General features: G+C 42.3%; 1 protein-coding gene across 14 annotated transcripts in view; it reads left to right on the forward strand.

Moving 5' to 3' along the window:
* TDP1 (tyrosyl-DNA phosphodiesterase 1) overlaps positions 1-19,854 on the forward strand; it is an 89,704-nt gene extending 69,850 nt beyond the window's left edge. For 6 of the 14 annotated variants that reach the window (XR_010150820.1, XR_010150821.1, XR_010150822.1 and 3 more), the window contains 2 exons: positions 8,274-8,382; positions 18,156-19,854. Coding sequence is in view for 10 of the 14 variants with exons in the window: in XM_054665716.2 (XP_054521691.1) it covers positions 8,274-8,382; positions 18,156-18,229 (183 nt within the window). In the remaining 4 variants the exon portion in view is untranslated. Of the gene's footprint in view, positions 1-7,147; positions 7,636-8,273; positions 8,383-18,155 lie in introns of those variants that run through there. The other 8 variants (XM_009428260.4, XM_024348572.3, XM_054665717.2 and 5 more) reach the window with 4 other exon arrangements.
* Positions 19,855-20,893: the final 1,039 nt, after the last annotated feature.

Consider the following 20,893-nt stretch of genomic DNA (forward strand, 5'->3'; position numbering starts at 1 on the left):
TTCAGTACCAGCAAGACATGCCTTTTAGTGTTTTTGGCTTCATGTTTGCCAAATAGACTTACTTAATACAGAATTTTTTAGACATCCTGCAGACTGGACATCATCCAGAATTTACTTCCTTGAGATCAGCCCTCCTTCATATCTCTTGGGTAGAACTCTGTGTCCGCACCACCCACATGTCTGAGGTATCAGCAGCCAGAGTTGCCACTTTTGTCCTTCACCAGTAGGCCGTGTCACTTGCTGTGTTCTGAGGGGCTCATTTGGAGCCATTGTTGCAGATAGTCAAGCTTAGTGCCCAGAATGGCACAGTGTCACACACTGCAGAGGCCTCACCTAGAAAAGGAATCCTGCAGTTCTCTACTTCCCCACAGCCATGATTAGGACCTGTCACTCTGGAACCAAGTTGCCGTGTGATGTGACACTACTGTGAACTAAAAATACAGCAGGTGGAGAACCAGCATTTCCCATTCACGATAAAGATGCCATTTGAAACCTGGGATTGATCTGGAGGCTGATAAGTCGCTGGTACCATGTGTTCCTATTTTTTTTCTTGTTTTTTTAAGTGAATAAATCTGGAAATACATCCTTTTGAGAGAAACCTAACTTGTAAAGTATGTTGTCAATAGCTTCCCCTTTGACTAAGAACACTTTCAAGAGCTTTGGAGAGTCATGTCAAGGTACATTTGACTTTGTATGCCCAGTACTCAGTGATGTTTGGTATATACTAGTAGTAGTCGCCTAATAAAAGTTTGTTAATTTAAATCAAAGACTTTATTCTTTTCAGGTCTAAAATCAATTTATCAATTATGTAATGTTTTCTGGGTTGTCCCTTTAAGTGTATTTAACTTTTAAATTAGACTACAGTTCAGAAATTCTCAATATAGGAAAGCTGTGATTATTTCAAAGATCAGTAGCTGTTTTCCAAACCCAAAGGCCTCTGTGCATATATCAGGGAGGTACAAGTACTTCTCTCTTTGGACCTCATTCCTTTGGTGTTTATTGAGCACATACTCTGTCAGCCACTGAGTAGGCACTAGACTTGAGCCTGCCTAGTGCACTGTGGCTAGAATTCCTCCTGCCTCTGGGAATAATATTGCACATAAGCATCTGAGAAGCCTGGATCAGGGTCCAATACTGCTTACTTCCGGATGAAAGTAGCCCAGGTGTCCCTGTGCTGGTCTCAGCCTCTTTTGAGCCCCAGGGTCACTTGGTCCTGTGCTAGTGGGTTCCAAAAAGTCAAGTCTCTACTTTCTCTTTTCTCTGTTCTGTTTAAATTTTTTCATTGTAAACACGGTGTGTACCACAAGTACATGCACTCTTATGATGTGGCTCTGGCTGGAAGAACTAATACAGTTTACAAGAGCCGCCACCTTAACCCTCTCTTTGTCTTCTTCCTCCTGACACCAATGCTGCCTACCTGCCTTGGGCCCAGCCCATCTGTTGTGGGTCCCCAGGGTTTCCCAGGAGGCCACAGCCGGGCAACAATTTGACATGGCGTATCTTGGTACCTGCTGATGTTCTCGCATCCAGCGAATAAAGCCACGGCCCTTGCGTTCTACTCCTTCCTCTCACCCGTCCACATCCTATACCATCTGCCCTGGCAAGAATTTCTTCTCTTTTTCTTATTATTATACTTTAAGTTCTAGGGTACATGTGCACAACATGCAGGTTTGTTACATATGTATACATGTGCCATGTTGGTGTGCTGCACCCATTAACTCATCATTTACATTAGGTATATCTCCTAATGCCATCCCTCCCCCTCCCCCCGCCCCACGACAGGCCCCGGTGTGTGGTGTTCCCCACCCTGTGTCCATGTGTTCTCATTGTTCAATTTCCACCTGTGAGTGAGAACATGTGGTGTTTGGTTTTCTGTCCTTGTGATAGTTTGCTGAGAATGATGGTTTCCAGCTTCATCCATGTCCCTACAAAGGACATGAACTCATCCTTTTTTATGGCTGCATAGTATTCCATGGTGTATATGTGCCACATTTTCTTCATCCAGTCTATCATTGATGGACATTTGGGTTGGTTCCAAGTCTTTGCTATTGTGAATAGTGCTGCAATAAACATACGTGTGCATGTGTCTTTATAGCAGCATAATTTACAATCCTTTGGGTATATACCCAGTAATGGGTTGGCTGGGTCAAATGGTATTTCTAGTTCTAGATCCTTGAGGAATCGCCACACTGTCTTCCACAATGGTTGAACTAGTTTACAGTCCCACCAACAGTGTAAAAGTGTTCCTATTTCCCCACATCCTCTCTAGCACCTGTTGTTTCCTGACTTTTTAATGATCGCCATTCTAACTGGCGTGAGATGGTATCTCATTGTGGTTTTGATTTCCATTTCTCTGATGGCCAGTGATGATGAGCATTCCTGGCAAGAATTTCTCTGCCTGTTCCTACTGGTTGTCACCTTCTCTCTCCCCTGGATGAACTGACCCTTCCCTCTCTGTTTTCCCCATCTCAGGCTACTGCTGGGTTTCTACCCACATGTCAGGGTCTGTGTTCCTCTGCCCTTAAACCCTCAGCAGCAATCTTTGGCCCACGAGATGATGTCCGGACTCCTTTGTGTGACATCAAGGTCCACTGTGAGCTGGAACAGCATGTCCCCCAGGCTCCAGCCACCCACAAGTATTTGTTAGCATATTAATGCACGTAGGCTGTAGCAGCAATGGCCCCTTTTTACTAGCAGTGTGATCCTGGGATCTACTGCTCTTTGTCTCAGAGACTCTGAAGTAACTTGGTAAGAGAATATGGGGAAACACATTGGACAGATCCCTTAGGGACCTCAGATCTCTAGGAGCCAAAATGAGAGAAAGAGAATGAACTTTGAAGCGAGACAGAGAGGAGCTAGGATCCTGCTTACAAGCTGTGTTAGATTTGGCCTCCTTATTCTACTTCTGTAGGCCCCTTTTTCTCGTTGTACAATGGAAACAATGTAACTCATAGGATCTCATGTGAGATCAAGAATTATAACCCATAAAGTGTTTACAACAGTGCCTGGTACTTAGCAAGTCTCAGTAAACGTTGCAGTTGACATTAGCAGTAGCAGCAACAGCATGTAAGCCACACAGTTCAACAGAAGGTTGAAAGCAGGGGCTGATACTCCATAGGTTTTCAGCCAAATCAGAATCTTGATGTCACTTCTGTGATGACGTTGCACTCTTTTCTTTCCTTCTGAACTGCATTCCCCCAGCCCCACACAAACAGCCCTTTGCTTATCAAAAACCCATCCTTCAAAGTCCTGTTAGGTTTACACTTCTCCACAAAGCTTTTCCTAAGCCCCTAGCTGGAAGCACTTCCAGTTGTTGATCCTATACTGCCTTGCAGGAAAGATGCCACCACCTTCCTGTAATTTACTTCCTTGCCAATTAGTTGGTCTTTGACTAAGTGTGCCCCTTCTGGGAAGTTCAGCTGCTATCACTGTTTTATCCAGGAAAGCCTGATGCCTTGTGTAGGGTTTTACCACTTGAGGTTGCTACTCGGATAGCTGCAAATAAAAACATAAATTACATCTCTAACTGAAACTGAAGCATGCCTCCTGTTCCCTATGATTGAGCTAAGCTGCTAAACATAAATCATCACAGCGACAATCAGCTTTCACTCCCAAAGCTGAAGAAAGGAAAAGTCAGCAATTTCTCATGTGTGATATATGTCCACCCTCTCACCTGGTGTTTTATAAACGTATTGTCTTAACTGTCTTCTAAGTATCTGTGCCTGGGAGGGTGCCTTCCTCTGTTTTGTAAAATGCCAAGTGATACCACTGTGATATATAAATAATGATAATTAGAAGACAGCCTCAAATTATTTGACATTCAGATTGAAGGGGAAAGTAGTACTTTTTTTTGTAATAACCTAGAATTTGGATCAGAAATGGCATTCAAAATAAAAGCATATTGGTTTCTGTCAGACAGGGATAGTTCAAACCTTCTCATATCTGAGGTCGAATATCACAAAGTGGAATCATGGGTCGAGCACACAGCCTCAGATCTGGGCCCAGGCTGTAAAGAACCATAACCTGTGGCCACGATATATTTGAAAATATCAGGACTAATAGGAGCTAAAGAAGAGAGAAGTCATTTTTTACCTGAAACTCCATAAAAGTATAATAATCATTAACTTGGAATCACTTCCCAGCCACTAGCCTCTTTGTTTTTTAAAATGTCCAAATACCAGGGTTTCTAGAATTTGGCTCATCTTGACCCTGCCTGCCTTAAATTTTCAAGGAATTTCTTCCTTTGTCATAGTTCCTGGTGGTGAATGTGAGACCATTTGTTTGCTTGGTGGAAGGAATGTAGGACCAAGAATCAGAAAGACGGTTTGATTTCCAGCCCTGCCATTTTTTTTTTTTTTTTTTTTTTTTTTTTTTTTTTTTTTTTGAGACAGAGTCTTGCTTTGTCACCCAGGCCGGAGTGCAGTGGTGCCATCCTGGCTCACTGCAACCTCCGCCTTCCGGGTTCAAGTGATTCTCCTGCCTCAGCCTCCTAAGTAGCTGGGATTACAGATGCGCACCACCACACCTGGCTAATTTTTTGTATTTTTAGTAGAGATGGGGTTTCTCCATGTTGGCCAGGCTGGTCTCGAACTCCTGACCTCAGGTCATCCGCCTGCCTCGGCCTCACAAAGTGCTGGCATTACAGGCATGAGCCACTGCACCCGGCCTTTTTTTTTTTTTTTTAGACAGAGTTTCATCACTGTCACCTAGGCTGGAGTACAGTGGCTCGATCTCGGCTCAGTGCAACCTCTGCCTCCTGGATTCCAGCGATTCTCCTGTCTCAGCCTCCCAAGTAGCTGGGATTACAGGCATACTCCACCATGCCTGACTAGTTTTTGTATTTTTAGTAGAGACAGGGTTTCACCATGTTGATCAGGCTGGTCTCGAACTCCTGACCTCAGGTGATCCACCCGCCTTGGCCTCCCAAAGTGCTGGGATTACAGGTGTGAGCCATTGTGCCCGGCCTTGCCACTTTTAATAGCTGTGTGGCCTTGGGCAACTATTTAACCTCCAAATATGTTTCCTTCTCTGTAAAATAGGAGTGATTACATCACAGAGAATTGTCCTGAAAATACTTATAATTATACTCATTTGTTTCCTGGAATAAGTACCATGGGCCAGTCATTGTTAAATAACTTAAATATCCTCACAGTAGCCCTATGAATTAGGTGCTCATATCATCTTCATTTCATAAACGAGGAAACCAAGGCCCAGAAAGGCTAAGTAACTTGCTTAGAGCCACACAGCAAGTAAGCAGTCTGCAAAAGCAAGAGATAATTAGGGACTTCCTCAGATCCAGAGTGTGTCAAAGGTAACATGTGAGCAGGGAAACCTGGGGGCAGGTGCTGCCGAGCTGGCCTGCCTGCCCTGCGTGTCTTCCCTGTCCCCCTCCTCTGTGTCTTCCCTGTCACCCTCCTCTGTGTCAGTGCCCTCGCCCTCCTGGGATGTGCCTGCTCTGTGCTTTGCTGACCCTGCCTTTGATTATGCTGTTCTCACGCTTGGTATTCTTCCCTATCATCTCTCTGTTTATTAAAATTACACCAATTTTTCAAGCCCTAGCTAAAATATCCTCTACAAAGCCTTTCCTTATTCTTCTTGGATAAGGAAAATGACTAGAAGAAGGGCACTTCTTCCTATTCTGTCTAGAGTTTGTGCCTGGCATCTGCCACCTCCTGCCTTTCACTGTATTACTGATCACCATCTTCATCAGTGCTGTAACCCATACCTTTCTGTAGGTCTTGACATGCACAAAACACTTTCACACAGGTTGTGCCATTTGCTCTTATGCAGAAACTTATAAAGGAAGCAGGAAAGGAACTTTAGTTCCATTTCTACAGATCGGTATTTCTTGAACACCTACTATGTACCAGGACTTGTGCTAGGTGCTAAAGTTAGAAATGGTAATGTCTCCAGAAGCTTGATTATCTCATTTTTACTCTTTTTTTTTTGAGATGGAGTTTCACTCTGTCACCTAGCTTGGAGTGCAGTGGCGTGATTTTGGCTCACTGCAACCTCTGCCTTCTGGGTTCAAGCTATTCTCCTGCCTCAGCCTCCCAAGTAACTGAGATTGCAGGCACACACCACCACTCCAGTTTTTTTTTTTTTTTTGTATTTATTTATTAGAGATGTGGTTTCACCATGTTGTCTAGGCTGGTCTTGAACTCCTGACCTCAAGTGATCTGCCTGCCTCGGCCTCCCAAAGTGCTGGGATTACAGGTGTGAACCACCACACTCAGCCTTTCCCACTTTTACAAACACAGAACTTTTTTTATTTTATTTTATTATTATTATACTTTAAGTTTTAGGGTACATGTGCACAATGTGCAGGTTAGTTACATATGTATACATGTGCCATGCTGGTGTGCTGCACCCATTAACTTGTCATTTAGCATTAGGTATATCTCCTAAAGCTATCCTTCCCCCCTCCCCCCACCCCACAACAGTCCCCAGAGTGTGATGTTCCCCTTCCTGTGTCCATGTGTTCTCATTGTTCAGTTCCCACCTATGAATGAGAATATGCGGACAAACACAGAAATTGAAACCTAGGCACAGTGGCTCACACCTGTAATCCCAGCACTTTGAGAGCCTGGGGTGGGTGGATCACTCGAGGCCAGGAGTTCAAGACCAGCCTGAACAACGTGGTGAATCCCTGTCTCTACTAAAAATACAAAAATCTGCCAGGCATGGTGGTGCATGCCTGTAATCCCAGCTGCTCGGGAGGCTGAGGCATGAGAACTGCTTGAACCCGGGTGGCAGAGGCTGCAGTGAGCCGAGATCACACCACTGCACTCCAGCCTGGGTGACAGAGTGAGACTCTGTCTCCAAAAAAAAAAAGAAACCTAATAAAAGTGGCCAACTGTCCCACTCAACATCTGTTTTAGTCCCTGGGACCTGCCAGGCTCTTTGCCACCTCTGGGCCTTTGCGGATGCTGTTCTCTCCACCTGCAACATAATTCTTTCCACTCCCACCTGACCAAACTCTACTCATCTTTCAGAGTTTAATAAAGGTGTTGCTTTTTTTAGAGAGGCTTCCACTGATCACCCGCTCCTGCCAAGTCTAAAATAGGCCTGCTATTCTCTTATGGCATTCCTTTGCTTTTCTTTGCAGCACTTAGCACAAATAGTAATTTTTATTTTACTTTTATAGATGTATTTGATGTCCCTCCACCAGACTGTATACTCCATGAGGACAAGGATATTGATGTTTATGTTAACTCTTGTACACTCAGTGTCTGACACCATGCCTGACCCAGAAGAGGGACTCGAGAAATAAAGTGTCGAATGAACGAATGTGCAGACATCAGTCATTTACTCAGCTTAATAAATGCCAGAGAAAAGTCTAGAACCCAGATTATCTGAAGCCCTGTCAACACGGACCTCCCCGTGTTCTCTGACACTGCCCATGACCAGCCTCCGCTTGCTAAGTTGCACCTCAGTCTTTGTTCTTTTTATGGGTTCCTAAGACATCAGCACTGTTGGGTATGTGCGTATTGAGGATTTGAAGGGTGGATATGTGTGTGGATGGGTGGACAGAAGGAATGAGAGACAGACGGACAAGCAGAATGCCAGGATGATCCACGAAGGGGCAGGAGATGGTCAATGTATGGAAGCACGAGGGGGCACATCGGTCATGTGGTAAGCACCTGCACTGCGGCAGGCCTTGTGTTGGAAGGAAGTGGCAGTGTGAACATCAGCCTAGATATAGAACCTCCACTTCCACCCTGATTAAGATCTAAAATTAATACCCTATTCTAGAGTTCTTGGAATAAACCTTCCATTTTGATAGGTCTTAAAGAATTTTCATTTTTATACTTCTGTCACATTATATTGGAACACTTTCATTATACATGAAAGCAGCTTTTATTTCTTCTTACTCCAGGCAGCCTGTTACTATAGCAATGTTGGAAGTATTTTGAGGTATTTTTATACAGTGAGTTCTACAAACTCCCTGCAAACTGTACATAATGTTTGGTTGAAATGGGCTATCATATCCAAAATTGTCTCTCTTGTTTCTTTGTATCCTTTGAAAACTTTTGCAAACTTTGCTATAACTTAATTCCTGAAAATTAAAGCTCTTATGTTTAGAAAGGAAAATAATTTGGGGCGGGGGGGTTGTAAATATATTTGCCTATGAACATTGAAAATAGCTCCAAAATAATTTGAATTTTATTTAGGTACCATAAAGATATTATTGCTTCTTGGGGCCTTCTGGTTTTTTTTTTTTAAACTCAGAAAATGGGGTGCAATCATAGATTTCCTCTGTGTGTCTGCAGGGTCTAGACAGTTTCAAAGTGAAACAGAAGTTCTTTGCTGGCAGCCAGGAGCCAATGGCCACCTTTCCTGTGCCATATGATTTGCCTCCAGAACTGTATGGAAGTAAAGGTGAGACACAGATAAAGGAAAACCACGGGTGGATATGCATAAGAAAAACAAACAGAGCCCAGGAGAAGCCTTTGGTCTCAGTGGGATCCTGGCTCATGGAACCCTCTGGAAGCTCAAGTTTGCAGAGGGCCCTTTGCCAGCCTGTCTGGGGCCTTGTAGCCACTGGTTAGTCTTGGAATCCCTTTGCACTCCTATAATTACTATACAGATCCTTCCTGACTTACAGTGGGGCTACATGCTGATAAACCCCTCATAAATTGAAAATATCATAAGTCAAAAATGCATTTAATGCGTCAAATCTACTGAGCACCATAGCTTAGTCTAGCCTACCCTAAACATGATCAGACCTCTTAAATTAGTCTACACTTGGGCAAAATAATACAAAGACTGTTTTATAATAAATTGTTGACTATCTCATGGAATTTATTGGAGACTACTAAAGTACTGTTTCTACTGAATGCATATCACTTTCACACCATCATAAAGGTCAAAAGGTCATTAAGTCTAACTATTAGAAATTAAAACCAAGAAATGTAACAATAATAAATCTATTGTAACGTACATTTATGCCAGGCACGGTGGCCCACACCTGTAATCCTAGCACCTTTGGAGGCCGAGGCAGGAATATTGCTTGAGGCCAGGAGCCCAAGGCCACCTTGCCCAACATAGCGAGAACCAGTATGTAAAAAAAAATTTGTTTTAAATAGCCGGGTGTGGTGGATCATGCCTGTAGTTCCAGCTACTTGGATGGCTGAGGTAGAAGAATCGCTTGAGCCCAGGAGTTTGAGGCTGCAGTGAGCTATGATTGAGCCACTGCACTCCAGCCTGAGTGACAGAGCAAGACCCCAACTCTAAGGAAAAAAAAAAGTTCTTATGACAATTTCCAAAAAGAAGAAAATAGCAAGGAAAGTGGTGTTTTATGTTTTTGCAAGCCTCTTTATGTGCATCTTAAAAGGTGACACCTGAATTCTCATTGCTGTGTTCTCATTGAGGCTGTTGTGATATCACATCGCATAGCCTCTGTATACCTGTGTAAAAATGAAAGTGAAAACAACAAATGATGGCTTAATACTACAATGAAAATAATGTTGACTTCACAGACCCTCCCAACCACCATGCTCACAAACCCTCAAAAGGGAGGTCCCCAGGGGCTACACTTTGAAAACTGCATGCATTGAGTCTTAAGGGCAGTGACCAAGTATCTTTCACAGTAGAAACACAATAGGAAAAGCTGCAGAAGGTTCAGTTGTCCTCAGAGGAAGGCTGGCTGGCATCAGTGTATCTACCTATGTGTGGCCTGCGTGTGTCCCAGCCTCACAGGCTGCTCTGCTGCTTTTATCAGCCCTGAGAATATCTGTCTTTAAGGTGGGTCCACACTTAGCAAACTCAGACACGATGAGATATATAATCAAGACACACTTAATTTAAAATGGCAAATTACATCACCAAATCAGCATATTCTCCACTGGAAAGGAGAGGCCCACATGAGTAGCCAAATTATAATCTGCAGGTTTCTGAGCCAGTGTTAAATCTGAACAGAGAAAAGATTTTTTTTTCAATTGGCAAATTTTAATGACATCACTCATTGATACCCCAAAATCTCCAGTTCTTACCAAGCTCGGCCTTGCCCAGTGGTTCCTCTGTTCCCTCGACAGTGTTTCATGGAATCTAACAACTTCCCTACCCACTAACCTTCTCAGCTTTCATGGTGAACCAAGCCTCCTCTGTCACACTAACCTTCTCAGCTTTCATGGTGAACCAAGCCTCCTCTGTCCCGCTAACCATTCTCAGCTTTCATGGTGAACCAAGCCTCCTCTGTCCCGCTAACCTTCTCAGCTTTCATAGTGAACCAAGCCTTCTCTCTCTGATGGGCCCTTTCTTAGATGGTGTTAACACATCTGACAAAGTTAATCCTATCTCATGCTGTCCAGTGTGCCATCCTGCCTCTTGCTGGTAACTTTGTATTTCTCTAATCAATAGTTTGATGCTAAGTTTCAGGAGGCATTCTTTTTCTCCTTTCCAAAGTGTGGAAATCCCCTATGCCTTTCTGTTGAGTCCTCTAAATTTGTTGTGTATTCATGCATATTTCATTTTCGGTAGCAAGGCTATCTAGATTTTTATCAGAATTTAAAGCAGTCTGTCAGGATCTTACCTGCCACCAAAAAAAAAAAAAAAACCCAGGAAAACCCTGCTTTAAAATCAGGCCATGTTTCTGTGCCAACTCCACAACTTACTAAATAGACTTGGGCATTTAGTTACTTTCTCTAGGTTTTAGTGTCTGTGTCTACACAGTGAGGAACTATGAGTATCTACCTTATAGGGTTATTGAAAAGATTAACTGAGATTAAAGTACTTATCTTCCCCCTTTTGGCTTTGTGCTACTTTTGTCTTTTCTCCCCTTATCTGTTCTTCAGGTTCCTTTTCTTCCTTTTTTTTTTTTTTTTTTTTAACCCAAGTTCTCCTCCTCCCTGTTGGAAGTGGGGACTGACTGATTAGGCTTTATCTGCTGGGGTCTGGCCTTGGGCCCTGCACTTCCCACCCCCAGCCCTGCACCCTGGCTGGATTCCACCCCCTTCATTTCTTTAGTCCTAATCTTCAAAGGACTAAGAAGGCAAAAATGGAAGCACTAGAAGAGCCTGAAAAATGTTCCAAGGGCCCTTTCCTTCCAGTAAAGTAAGCATTCCCAGGAACTTAGAAGTTTACAACTAGGTATAGTGTCGTAGACCATGGAATGAGAAATCTTTTATTTGGCCAGCAAGCAGAATGCTTTCCAATGTTTAAATGAGTTTTGTTTGTTTCTTCAGCATTTCTTTTGAAAGATACATATAATCTCAGGGTATGCTTAAGCTAAAATAATAATAATAAATTTTTAAAAAAATAAAGATACGTACAAGAGAGACTGGAGCATTTTATTTAATATTGGTACTGTTTTGTCCTCTACACTGCCTCAGTTGCATGTAGGATAATGCTAGTAATTCAGTATTACCAGTTCATATATAGGCAACATTCCTGGGAAGCCGTATGGACTATAGAAAGGCATTTACCAAGATTGAAAAAGTAAGTGGTTAAGAACATTTGAAAAGCACTTCATTTTAAAAAGTGATTTTCAAGCCATTGTAACACCTCTAAGATCTTGTCAGTGTTATTTTAAAGACAGAAGACTACAAAAAGCTTAGCAAAGGAATATACTGCTGTGAATGAAGTAAAGCTCAATGCAAGAGGCTGCCAGATATCTTGAAACCAAGAAAATGATCAAAGTAAAGCAAAAACTAAGACTCAGCTACCAGTATACCCTGCTTGGTGCAGTAGTTACTGTTTATTCATTCTCTCCACAGATCTATATTGAGAGCCTATTGTGTGCTGACACCATCTAGGTACTTGGAATATGTTGGCAAACAAGACAGGCACAAATCCTTACTCTCATCAAACTTACATTCCTCTTCTCCTGAAAAATCAAACTTAACCAAACCCATTTTACTAATAGTAATTTTAAAAGAAGCCCCTCCCCCGCCCCTTTAAAAAAAAAAAAAAAGATAGGGTCTTGCTCTGTCACCTAGGCTGGACTGCAGTGGCATGGTCTCAGCTCACTACAGCCTCAAACTCCTGGGCTCAAGTGATACTCCCACCTCAGCCTCCTGAGTAGCTGGCACTACAGTGCGCGCCATCATGCCCAGCTAATTTTTTAAGAAATGTTTTGTAGAGATGGGGTCTCGCTATGTTGCCCAGGCTGGTCTTGAACTCCTGGGCTCAAGTAGTCATCCTGCCTTGGCCTCCCAGAGTGTTAAGATTACAAATGAGAGCCACCACACCTGGCCCAAAGAAGGCTTTTATAAAGCAAAATCACCAACTTTTAAACTCTAACACAGATTATTTCCATATGTCCCACTTGCTGTGTGACCTTGATTTTGAAGAGGAAGCAAAATAGACTGGTGTATAATCTTAACCTTTCTTCCAAGGGCATCTGTTTTGCACTCCCTTCTTAGCTTATATTCACTTTGTTATCTTATATGCTATCGAGAGAGTAAAGGGTGAAAAAGTAATGAGCTAAGGGTGAAATAAAGCCTATCTTATTTGGACTTAATAAATTATATGACTCCTTTAAGAAGTAACTGAACATGCAAAGCTTCAGAGGTACTAGTTATAGTCTATTAAGGAGGTTGTTTCATTTTTATTATTTTAAAAAAATACACATATGAGTACTTATATAGTATTTTTTTCCTTTCAAAGTTTTGGCATAATTCCAAATTTACAGAAAAGTTACAAGAAGAGTACAAAGAATTCCTATACGCTCTTTACCCAAGTTCCTGAATGTCAATATTTTATCACATTTACATCCTCTCTTATATCAACTTTTCTCATCTATTTGAGAGTAGCAAACATGATGTCCTTTTATCCCTAAATACTTTGATTGTATATTTCCTAAAAAGAAAGGCATTCTCTTACATAACTACAGTACAGTGATCAATATCAGCAGTTAACATTGATCCAAAACTGTATTCAAATTTCATCAGTTTCCTCAATAATGTCCTTTATAGCAAAAGAGAAAGTTCATGCATTGAGTTATGTCTCTTTAGTCTCCATTAATTTGGAACAGTTCCACAATTTTTTGTTTCATGGCATCAACACATTGCATAGCATGGACCAGTTATTTTATAAACTCTGAGGAACATTCTACTTTGGGTTTTCCACTCACCGTTTCTTTATAATTAGACCCAGGTTATGTACTTTTACCAAGAATACCAAAGAAGTAATGTGTTCTTCCTGGTGCATCATATCAGGAGGCACATCCTATCGATCTGTCTGATTACTGATGATGTTAACTTTGATTGATTGGTTAAGTTGGTGTTTACCAGGTTGTAAATAATTGTTGACAAGTATAATTTCAAAAATTTTTTTTAAATTTAAGTGGCTGAAACTAAACTAATAAACTGCAAATGTAGTTAATAGAAGAGGTCCTTAAAAGCTGATTGGCACATGAGGTATGCATAATGTAGATTTAGCATATACATAATATACATAATCCTCCGAAAGGTTTTAAAACCATTTGTTCCTAAATGGTCTAACCATTCTCCCACTGCCTTATTAATTTTAAATAGCTCCCTACATTCAGATAGTAGCAGAATAAACTTCACTAAACCTGTTAGAATTATTGCTAGAGTCCAGAATTATCAAGTATTTTTCTAAGGGAAACTAAGTTGATTGGATTATCCTTTCCAAATAAAATGCACAAAAGGTATATTGCTTTAAATTGTTGGTATGGCTGGATGTGGTGGCTCACACCTGTAATCCCAGCACTTTGGGAGGCAGAGGCGGGCAGATCACTTGAGGTCAGGAATTCAAGACCAGCTTGGCCAACATGGTGAAACCCTGTCTCTACTAAAAATACAGAATGTAGCTGGGTGTGGTGGCACATGCCTGTAATCCCAAGTACTTGGGTGGCTGAGACAGGAGAATCACTTGAACCTGGGAGGTGGAGGTTGCAGTGAGCTGAGATCGTGTCACTGCACTTCAGCCTGGGTGACAGAGTGAGACTCCATCTCAAAAAAAAAAAAAAATTGTTGATATGTTTTATTTTTAAGGACCTGTTTTTGAAAGATCTTCAGAAATGAAGTTTTTTTTTTTTTTAATGAAGTACCCCAAAACATTTTTTAGAATGATTTTGGCCATCTCCTTTAGTAAAATCTATTTTTGTTTCATAGCGCAAACAGAAGGCTAAAAGTAAACTATGAGTTCAGCTTTTAAAATTACTTTGTAATCAGGAAGCTTAAGGAAATCTAGAATTGAAATTGATTCTTTTGAAATAAATAAGTACTGAATTTTCAGCAAGTTGAATTTATCCTCACACCAGTAAGATGGTTCTATTCTCCTGTATATAGTCACAGATTAATATGTGCAGTTCACAGAGAAAGATGTTAATGGGTTTCAGATAACATTGATACCGTAATTACAAATAATTGCATTTCTACTAACTTGGTAAATCAGTGCAAAACACTTTAGAGCTCTCTTTGGCATTTCTAGCTGGCATGTCTCGTACATTCCTTGATTTCAGAGTAGGCTAATGTAAAATGGCATTGGATCTTTTAGGATAATTGGTTCATCTCTTTGGCATTCCACCCTGCCCCCACACCCTACTTTACTTATTCCTGGTATAAGAATTAAAAGTGACTGCTCAGGCGAAGACAGTGACAGTGGCTTCTGGAGGTCGTACATCAAGTTTCGCATAGAGATGACAGTGGAAAATGTATGTGTGGGTGTTCGGGCACGGGGGTGAGAGCAGAGTCGTAAGTCCTTAACCCGTGGCCATTTCTTAGGGGGTTGGAGAAAAGACCTTATTACCTGGCTAAACAGGATTTTGTACGTCACTTGGATTTATCTGATTATTCAAAAAAAAAAAAAAGAAACTGTTAAGACCTACATAGTACATAGGGTGACAATCCTTATCCTCTGTGAGTTGAGGGAGGTGAGTAATCTCAAAAGCAGCTAGCATTCATTAAGTACTTTTGTGTACTAGGAACTCATATGAGCACTTGACATGAATTAATTCATTGTATCCTCACAACCGCATGATGCAAGTATGATAGTACAATCCCCAATTTCCAGATGAGGAATCTAGGGCACTCAGAGTAACTTGGTCAAGGCCCCACTGGCAGTCTGGTTCCAATGCCCACACCCCCTTTCCCGTTACATGGTACTACCTCCCCATGGAGAGCTAAGTTCTAGAGTTAAAGAGGCAGAAGAGGCACACAGTATGACCACAGGGAGAGATGGGACAGAGACTCTGTATATAAAGAGATCAAAACCACATGGGCTGTCATTTTCATCCTTCCAGCCATGGCCTTAATGTAGGCCTCCTCTTTCTCACCCAGCCTTGCTTACTTGTTCATCTTCCCAGTTCTGGTCTCCTCCCACTGGAAGCCATCCTCTACAGTGCTACCATGCACATCTGGTCATGACCCTCCCCTCTTTTAAATTCTTCCACTATAGTCCAGAAAAAAGACAGCTTCCCATCCCCGTAGCCTTGAATCCCAAACTCTGACTGCATCAAGATCATCTTTAGAATTTGATAAAAATGCATATTGCCAGGCCACAACCCAGACCTACTGAAACAAGGTCTCTGTGCATGTGTCCTGGGAAAATGTTCTCTAATAGGCTGCCCAGCGTTTCTCATGTCAGCCAGGTTAGGGGACTGCTACACAGATGTGGAAAAGGTCAGAACTCCACCTCTGTGGCATGCCTGCTTGTCTGTCTTCCCCACTGGACTAGAAGCCCTGCGAGGTTTCATGCATGGCTTATTCCCCTCTGTCCATAGCACCTAGCAAATCTCTGGCACCTAGCCAGCATGCAACAAATGTTTTAAATACGTGCATGGATTATTACAAGGCAAGTTGTTCTCTCATGGGACAATTTAGGAGGATTGCATAAAGCAGGTTTTCCTCTCAACCAGTGAGTATTAATGCTGATTTCCAGGAGTGATGAGTTAAAAGAATCACAACCACCTTCTTTTCTCCTCCTATGGTTATTTTTCTAGCTTTGCCTCCAGGTAGTGATGGGCTTTTCAGCCAGCTATAGACGTTCTACTCATTTAAACAGCAGAGTTTAGTTTTTGTATTGGAAAGGCTAAAAACTCAAAAAGCAGAGCTACAGGGAATTTGCCAACAGAGTGGTTACCAGGTCCTTGCTTGGTCATTTATGACCTAATTTTGAGGGAGAGGAGTAAATGCAACAGTGATATTTAAGTTACTGGCTGAGTGGTAAATGCTTGTATCAAAAATCCTGCATTGCTGAATAGTATGTCTAATAGCACTCATATAGCAAGAATTGGGTGTCGTTGGCCTTGGGAATGAAGCAGAGCTGATGTTACCCAACAGAAAAGTATACAGGGAACGATGGGTAAATAACAGAAGTCCAAGCACAGATGGAGTTTCCAGTGGAAGAGAGCAAGGGCTTGTTGAGGCCAATGAGTGCAATGGGGAGTCAGATTTGTCAGCCCTGCCAGACCCTCAGCCTCTTAGGAAACAAGCATGCAACACAGACCCAGGTGTATGGCTCTCTAACAAGCTTGTTTAGTTAACAAAGAAGTGTTTGGTTTCATGCTTTCAGACCATCCCAAAGCCAGAGACAGACAAACAGCGTTCTGATGATTTGCTGCCATCTTTGGTATTTTTTCCTACCTATCCTGCTGGGTGCTGCTGTTCGTATGATGGCTCTGAACAAACCGTGAGGCTGCGAGAAGACAGCAGCAGATACCATTGTTTGTCAGACCTTCCTGTGACCTACCATCTGCCTCTGTTCAAGAGAAAGGGAAAGGTTGTCCCAGAGGCGAGTTCGCAGTTGGGAGACACTGCTTTAACTTGGTGGTCCATGCCAGACCCGCCAAGAGGCAGTTTACAATATGCATTCTAGCCCCTTGAAGTTTCTCTAACACTTACCAAGACAATAATATGGGGAGTTATTTTTAATCCTTGTGATGTATTTACGGTCTACCCATATTATAGTTCTTTTGAAATGGTTTGACTCTAGCAGTGGCAATGTGTGGTAAAAGTGATTTGTTGAAATGTTTTCAATTTCTGAAACATCAGTTAAGATGAAGAAAAGTTCACATTTATTGAGCACCTACAACAGGAGCTTTCACAGATGTTCTCATTTGTGCTCCATAGTAATCCCTGCCAGTTGCTAAAGTAATTAATTCCCATTCCATAGAGGAGGAACTTGATGCCATAACCCACATGCCTTCCCTAGGGTATTAAGAGGGACGGAGGAGGTGGAACTTGACATGGTCCTCAGTGTCCTTTCCATTGTACCATACCCAGGCATGTTGTTTTCTTCAGCATTGGTCTACAGTTATTTATACAGAGGCCTTCATGTTTCATCAATTATTAACCCTTAACAATAGAACAAAAACATTTTATAAATGTGACTGTGGGCCTCTTGGTTACGTGTGACCAGCTGAGAGCTGCACCTGTGGCTGTACCAACTATTACTGTTGCTTTCTTCAGCTTCCTAAAAGAAGAAAGGAATTGCTGCCCTTTGTTAGGCCTTTTCTGTCTGCCAGATACAATGTCTATGTGGATTTTTCTCAGTCCTCGTGACAGCTCCGCAACATAGGTACAGATAAGGAACCTGGGGTTCTGGTTAAAGTGATTTGCCAATGTGACACAGCTAGTAAGTGGCAGCACCAGGATTTGCCCCTGTGTCTCTGCCTGCCTCCCTGTATTATTCTGTCCTCACACTGCTAATAAAGACATATTGGAGACTGGGTAATTTATAAAGGAAAGAGGTTTAATTGACTCATAGTTCCACATGGCTGTGGAGTCCTCACAATCATGGTGGAAGGGGAAGCAAGACACATCTTACATGGTGGCAGGCAAGAGAGCGCTTGTGTAGGGGAATTCCCCTTTATAAAACCATCAGATCTTGTGTGAGACTTATTCACTATCATAAGAACAGCATGGGAAAGACCCACCCCCATGATTCAATTACCTCCCACCAAGTCCCTCCCATGACACGTGGGAATTATGAGAGCTGCAATTCAAAATGAGATTTGGATGGGGACACAGCCAAACCTTTTCATTCCCCATGTTCACTCACCTAGTGTCCTAATAGGAGCCTTTGCTAAAAGCTGTTGTCTGAAGGGGGAGAATCTTCTGGGCTTGGTTCAGAAAATACTCTACCACAGTTTAGAGTCAAGCACATAAGTGTTTTTATACCATCAGGTGAGTGCATTTTCTATGATCCTATTCAAATAAATATTACATAATGTGTTTTTCCCCCAGATCGGCCATGGATATGGAACATTCCTTATGTCAAAGCACCGGATACGCATGGGAACATGTGGGTGCCCTCCTGAGAATCTTGAGGCACCGTGAAATTTAAGTGTAAGACATTGAGCCACAAACATGGAATCTCTTCTTTGTACTGGATGTTCACTTCCCTTAAAGTCTTATTTGCACCCTTACAAAATCTTTCCAAAGGTCACTCTTATGAATGGATGTTGGTTATACTTTTAATGGACATTAACATTCCCAATAAAAAAAGTATTAGTTTCTTAATTCACTTTTATATGTTTTGGAAAGAAAATTAGTGAACTTCTCTATGTTAAAAATACGTACTGCTTGAGTATCCCCTGTCTGAAATGCTTGGGACCAGAAGTGTTTCAGCTTTTGGATTTTTTTGAATTTTGGAATGTTTGCATAGCATAATGAGATATCTTGGGGATGGGACCCAAATCTAAACACAAAATTCATTTATGTTTCATATACACCTTATATACAATAACCTAAAGGTGATTTTATATGATATTTTGAGTAATTTTATGCATGAAACAAAGTTTTGACAGGCTTTTGACCGTGATTCATCACATGAGGTCAGGCATGGACATTTTCATTTGGAGCATCATGTCAGCACTCAAAAAGTTCTGGATCTTGGAGCAGTTCAGATTTTCAGATTAGGGATGCTCAATCTATATAGATATAAAATTATCCTCACAGTGACATAGAATCTCTTGGTGCTGTCAGCTGTTGGGAATTGAAGATTGACTTTGTGCTTCCACCCTCCATCCAGAAAGGGACCCTTCATTCCACCAGAACTTTACCCAGGAAGAACACGATCATTTCCTTTTTCACCCATGCCCTCTCTCAGCTTTCTGAGTACGTCTCTTGGGGTCGCTGGAGGTGATTCTAGGATCTGTCTCTGAGACCAATGTGCTGTTTCAGCCCCCTGCAGCTAAGAATTCTATTGACTGTCCTCATAGCGGCTTTTCATAGCTTTCAGCTTCAGCTTTACGAGGCTTCTCCTCTCTCCCTGGCACCCCGCTGGCTGCCTCACTGCTTACAGGCAGGTCCCACCAAACCCAAACACCTGCCCAGGGTAAATGAGTCTCTCTTGTATCCCCAGAAACTTTCAGAGGAAGCAGCTCATAGAAACATACAAAAGCACACAAGTATTTTGGGAAAAAATCCTAAAAGGTGACTTAATTTGATGCCTTAAATTCACAAGTGAGGAAGCTAAGGCCTAGAAGGTTAAGGATGTCCCCAGGGTCACACAGTGAGCTGGGCTCAGAGCTTGAGTGTCTTTGTGCTTTGTGTACATTGCGTTCTCCCTAGGGTGCTTTAGACCCTGTTTGTTTTCTTCTGCATGAGGCTGATTTCCAGTTTGTCATCAACCTCTTTATCTTATAATTTAGGATAGAGTTGAATGTTAGTCTTGAAAGATTTTCTAAAGTAGTCTTTCAAACTGTTCCTCAGAGGCCTAGGATTTTCCAAATGTACCTTAGGAACCTTGTAGGCTGCAGTGGGGGTGTGGCGATAAAGGAGGCAGGGAGACAGGGCTGCAGGGCCTCCCACCTTCCAACAGACAGGCTCTGCTTTATCTGTTGTACATATTGGGATTCTGTAAAGGACATTATCTGGGGTTTTGTATGTATTTTTGTGTGTTCTGCTTTTTTTAAATAAACTTGAAAAGCTACTGAACTAATTTAACCAGTTGATTTTGCAGATAAGGCTTAAGCCTTTTGTGACCCTACCCTCTATGTATGAAAACATTACAACTCGACATCAGATGAGCTCAACAGCCAGGAAAGGAAACAGGGAGAGCCCTGGGGCTGGTAGTGAAAGGCGACATCATGGTGGGGCTGGCCCCGCAGTTTAATCCGAGTGTCCAAAGGACCGTGGCAAAGAATGTGCGATTCTTACCATGCACTGGTCCCACCCACGTTGGGGCAGGGGCAGCATAGGCTTCCAGGTAGTGCCAGGCAAGCCTCACAGTCAGCAGGGCATCCTCATCACAGCTGCAGTCAGTTGGCCTGCTCTGGAGCAGGACCCAGCCAATCAAGACGATGGTGGCAGATTGATAGCTACATGATGGCTATGTGGGGTCACACGGGTACATTGCTTATCTGATCCACATAACAGCACAAGGAGGTGGATTGGCAAAATGGGTCAGAGCTCAGAGCTGGAGTCAGGTGGGCAGGGTTTGAATCTCAGCTCTGCCACTTACTGGCTGTGCAGCCTAGATCAGGTTATATAACTTCTCTGTGCCGTGGTCCCCCAACTACAAAATGAAGGTGGTGATAATAATACCGTTTGTAGAGGGTTGATGTGTCTGGTGACTTAGTACATATAAAGTGTTAAGCCACGCCTGCACAGAATGAAAATAGTACAAGTGCTTACTGCCGTCACTGTTACAGGTAGGTCATTAGGATTGTCTGTGTTTTCCTGAAGGAAATTCAAAAGGTAAAATGCTTGTCCAAGGTCATACTTCTACAAAGTGCACTTTAGCAGCACCTGAACTCAGGTCAGACAGCACCTAAAGCCTCTTCTGTTAACTACTGGACTGCACAGCCAGAGCTCCAGGGCAGTGTGGTAGGCTGTATCTAAGGAGGTGGACTGTTTTTCCCCCAATCTATTGTGGACAGATAACATTTTTAGAATATAAAGTCAGGTGCTTGGATTGTGTCAACACTGTCAAATTGCTATGGAAGTCTCTGAATGCTTGCTTTGACTTTCTGAACTCA

The sequence above is a fragment of the Pan troglodytes genome, chromosome 15 (genome assembly GCF_028858775.2).
Source record: "Pan troglodytes isolate AG18354 chromosome 15, NHGRI_mPanTro3-v2.0_pri, whole genome shotgun sequence".
NCBI lineage: Eukaryota > Metazoa > Chordata > Mammalia > Primates > Hominidae > Pan > Pan troglodytes.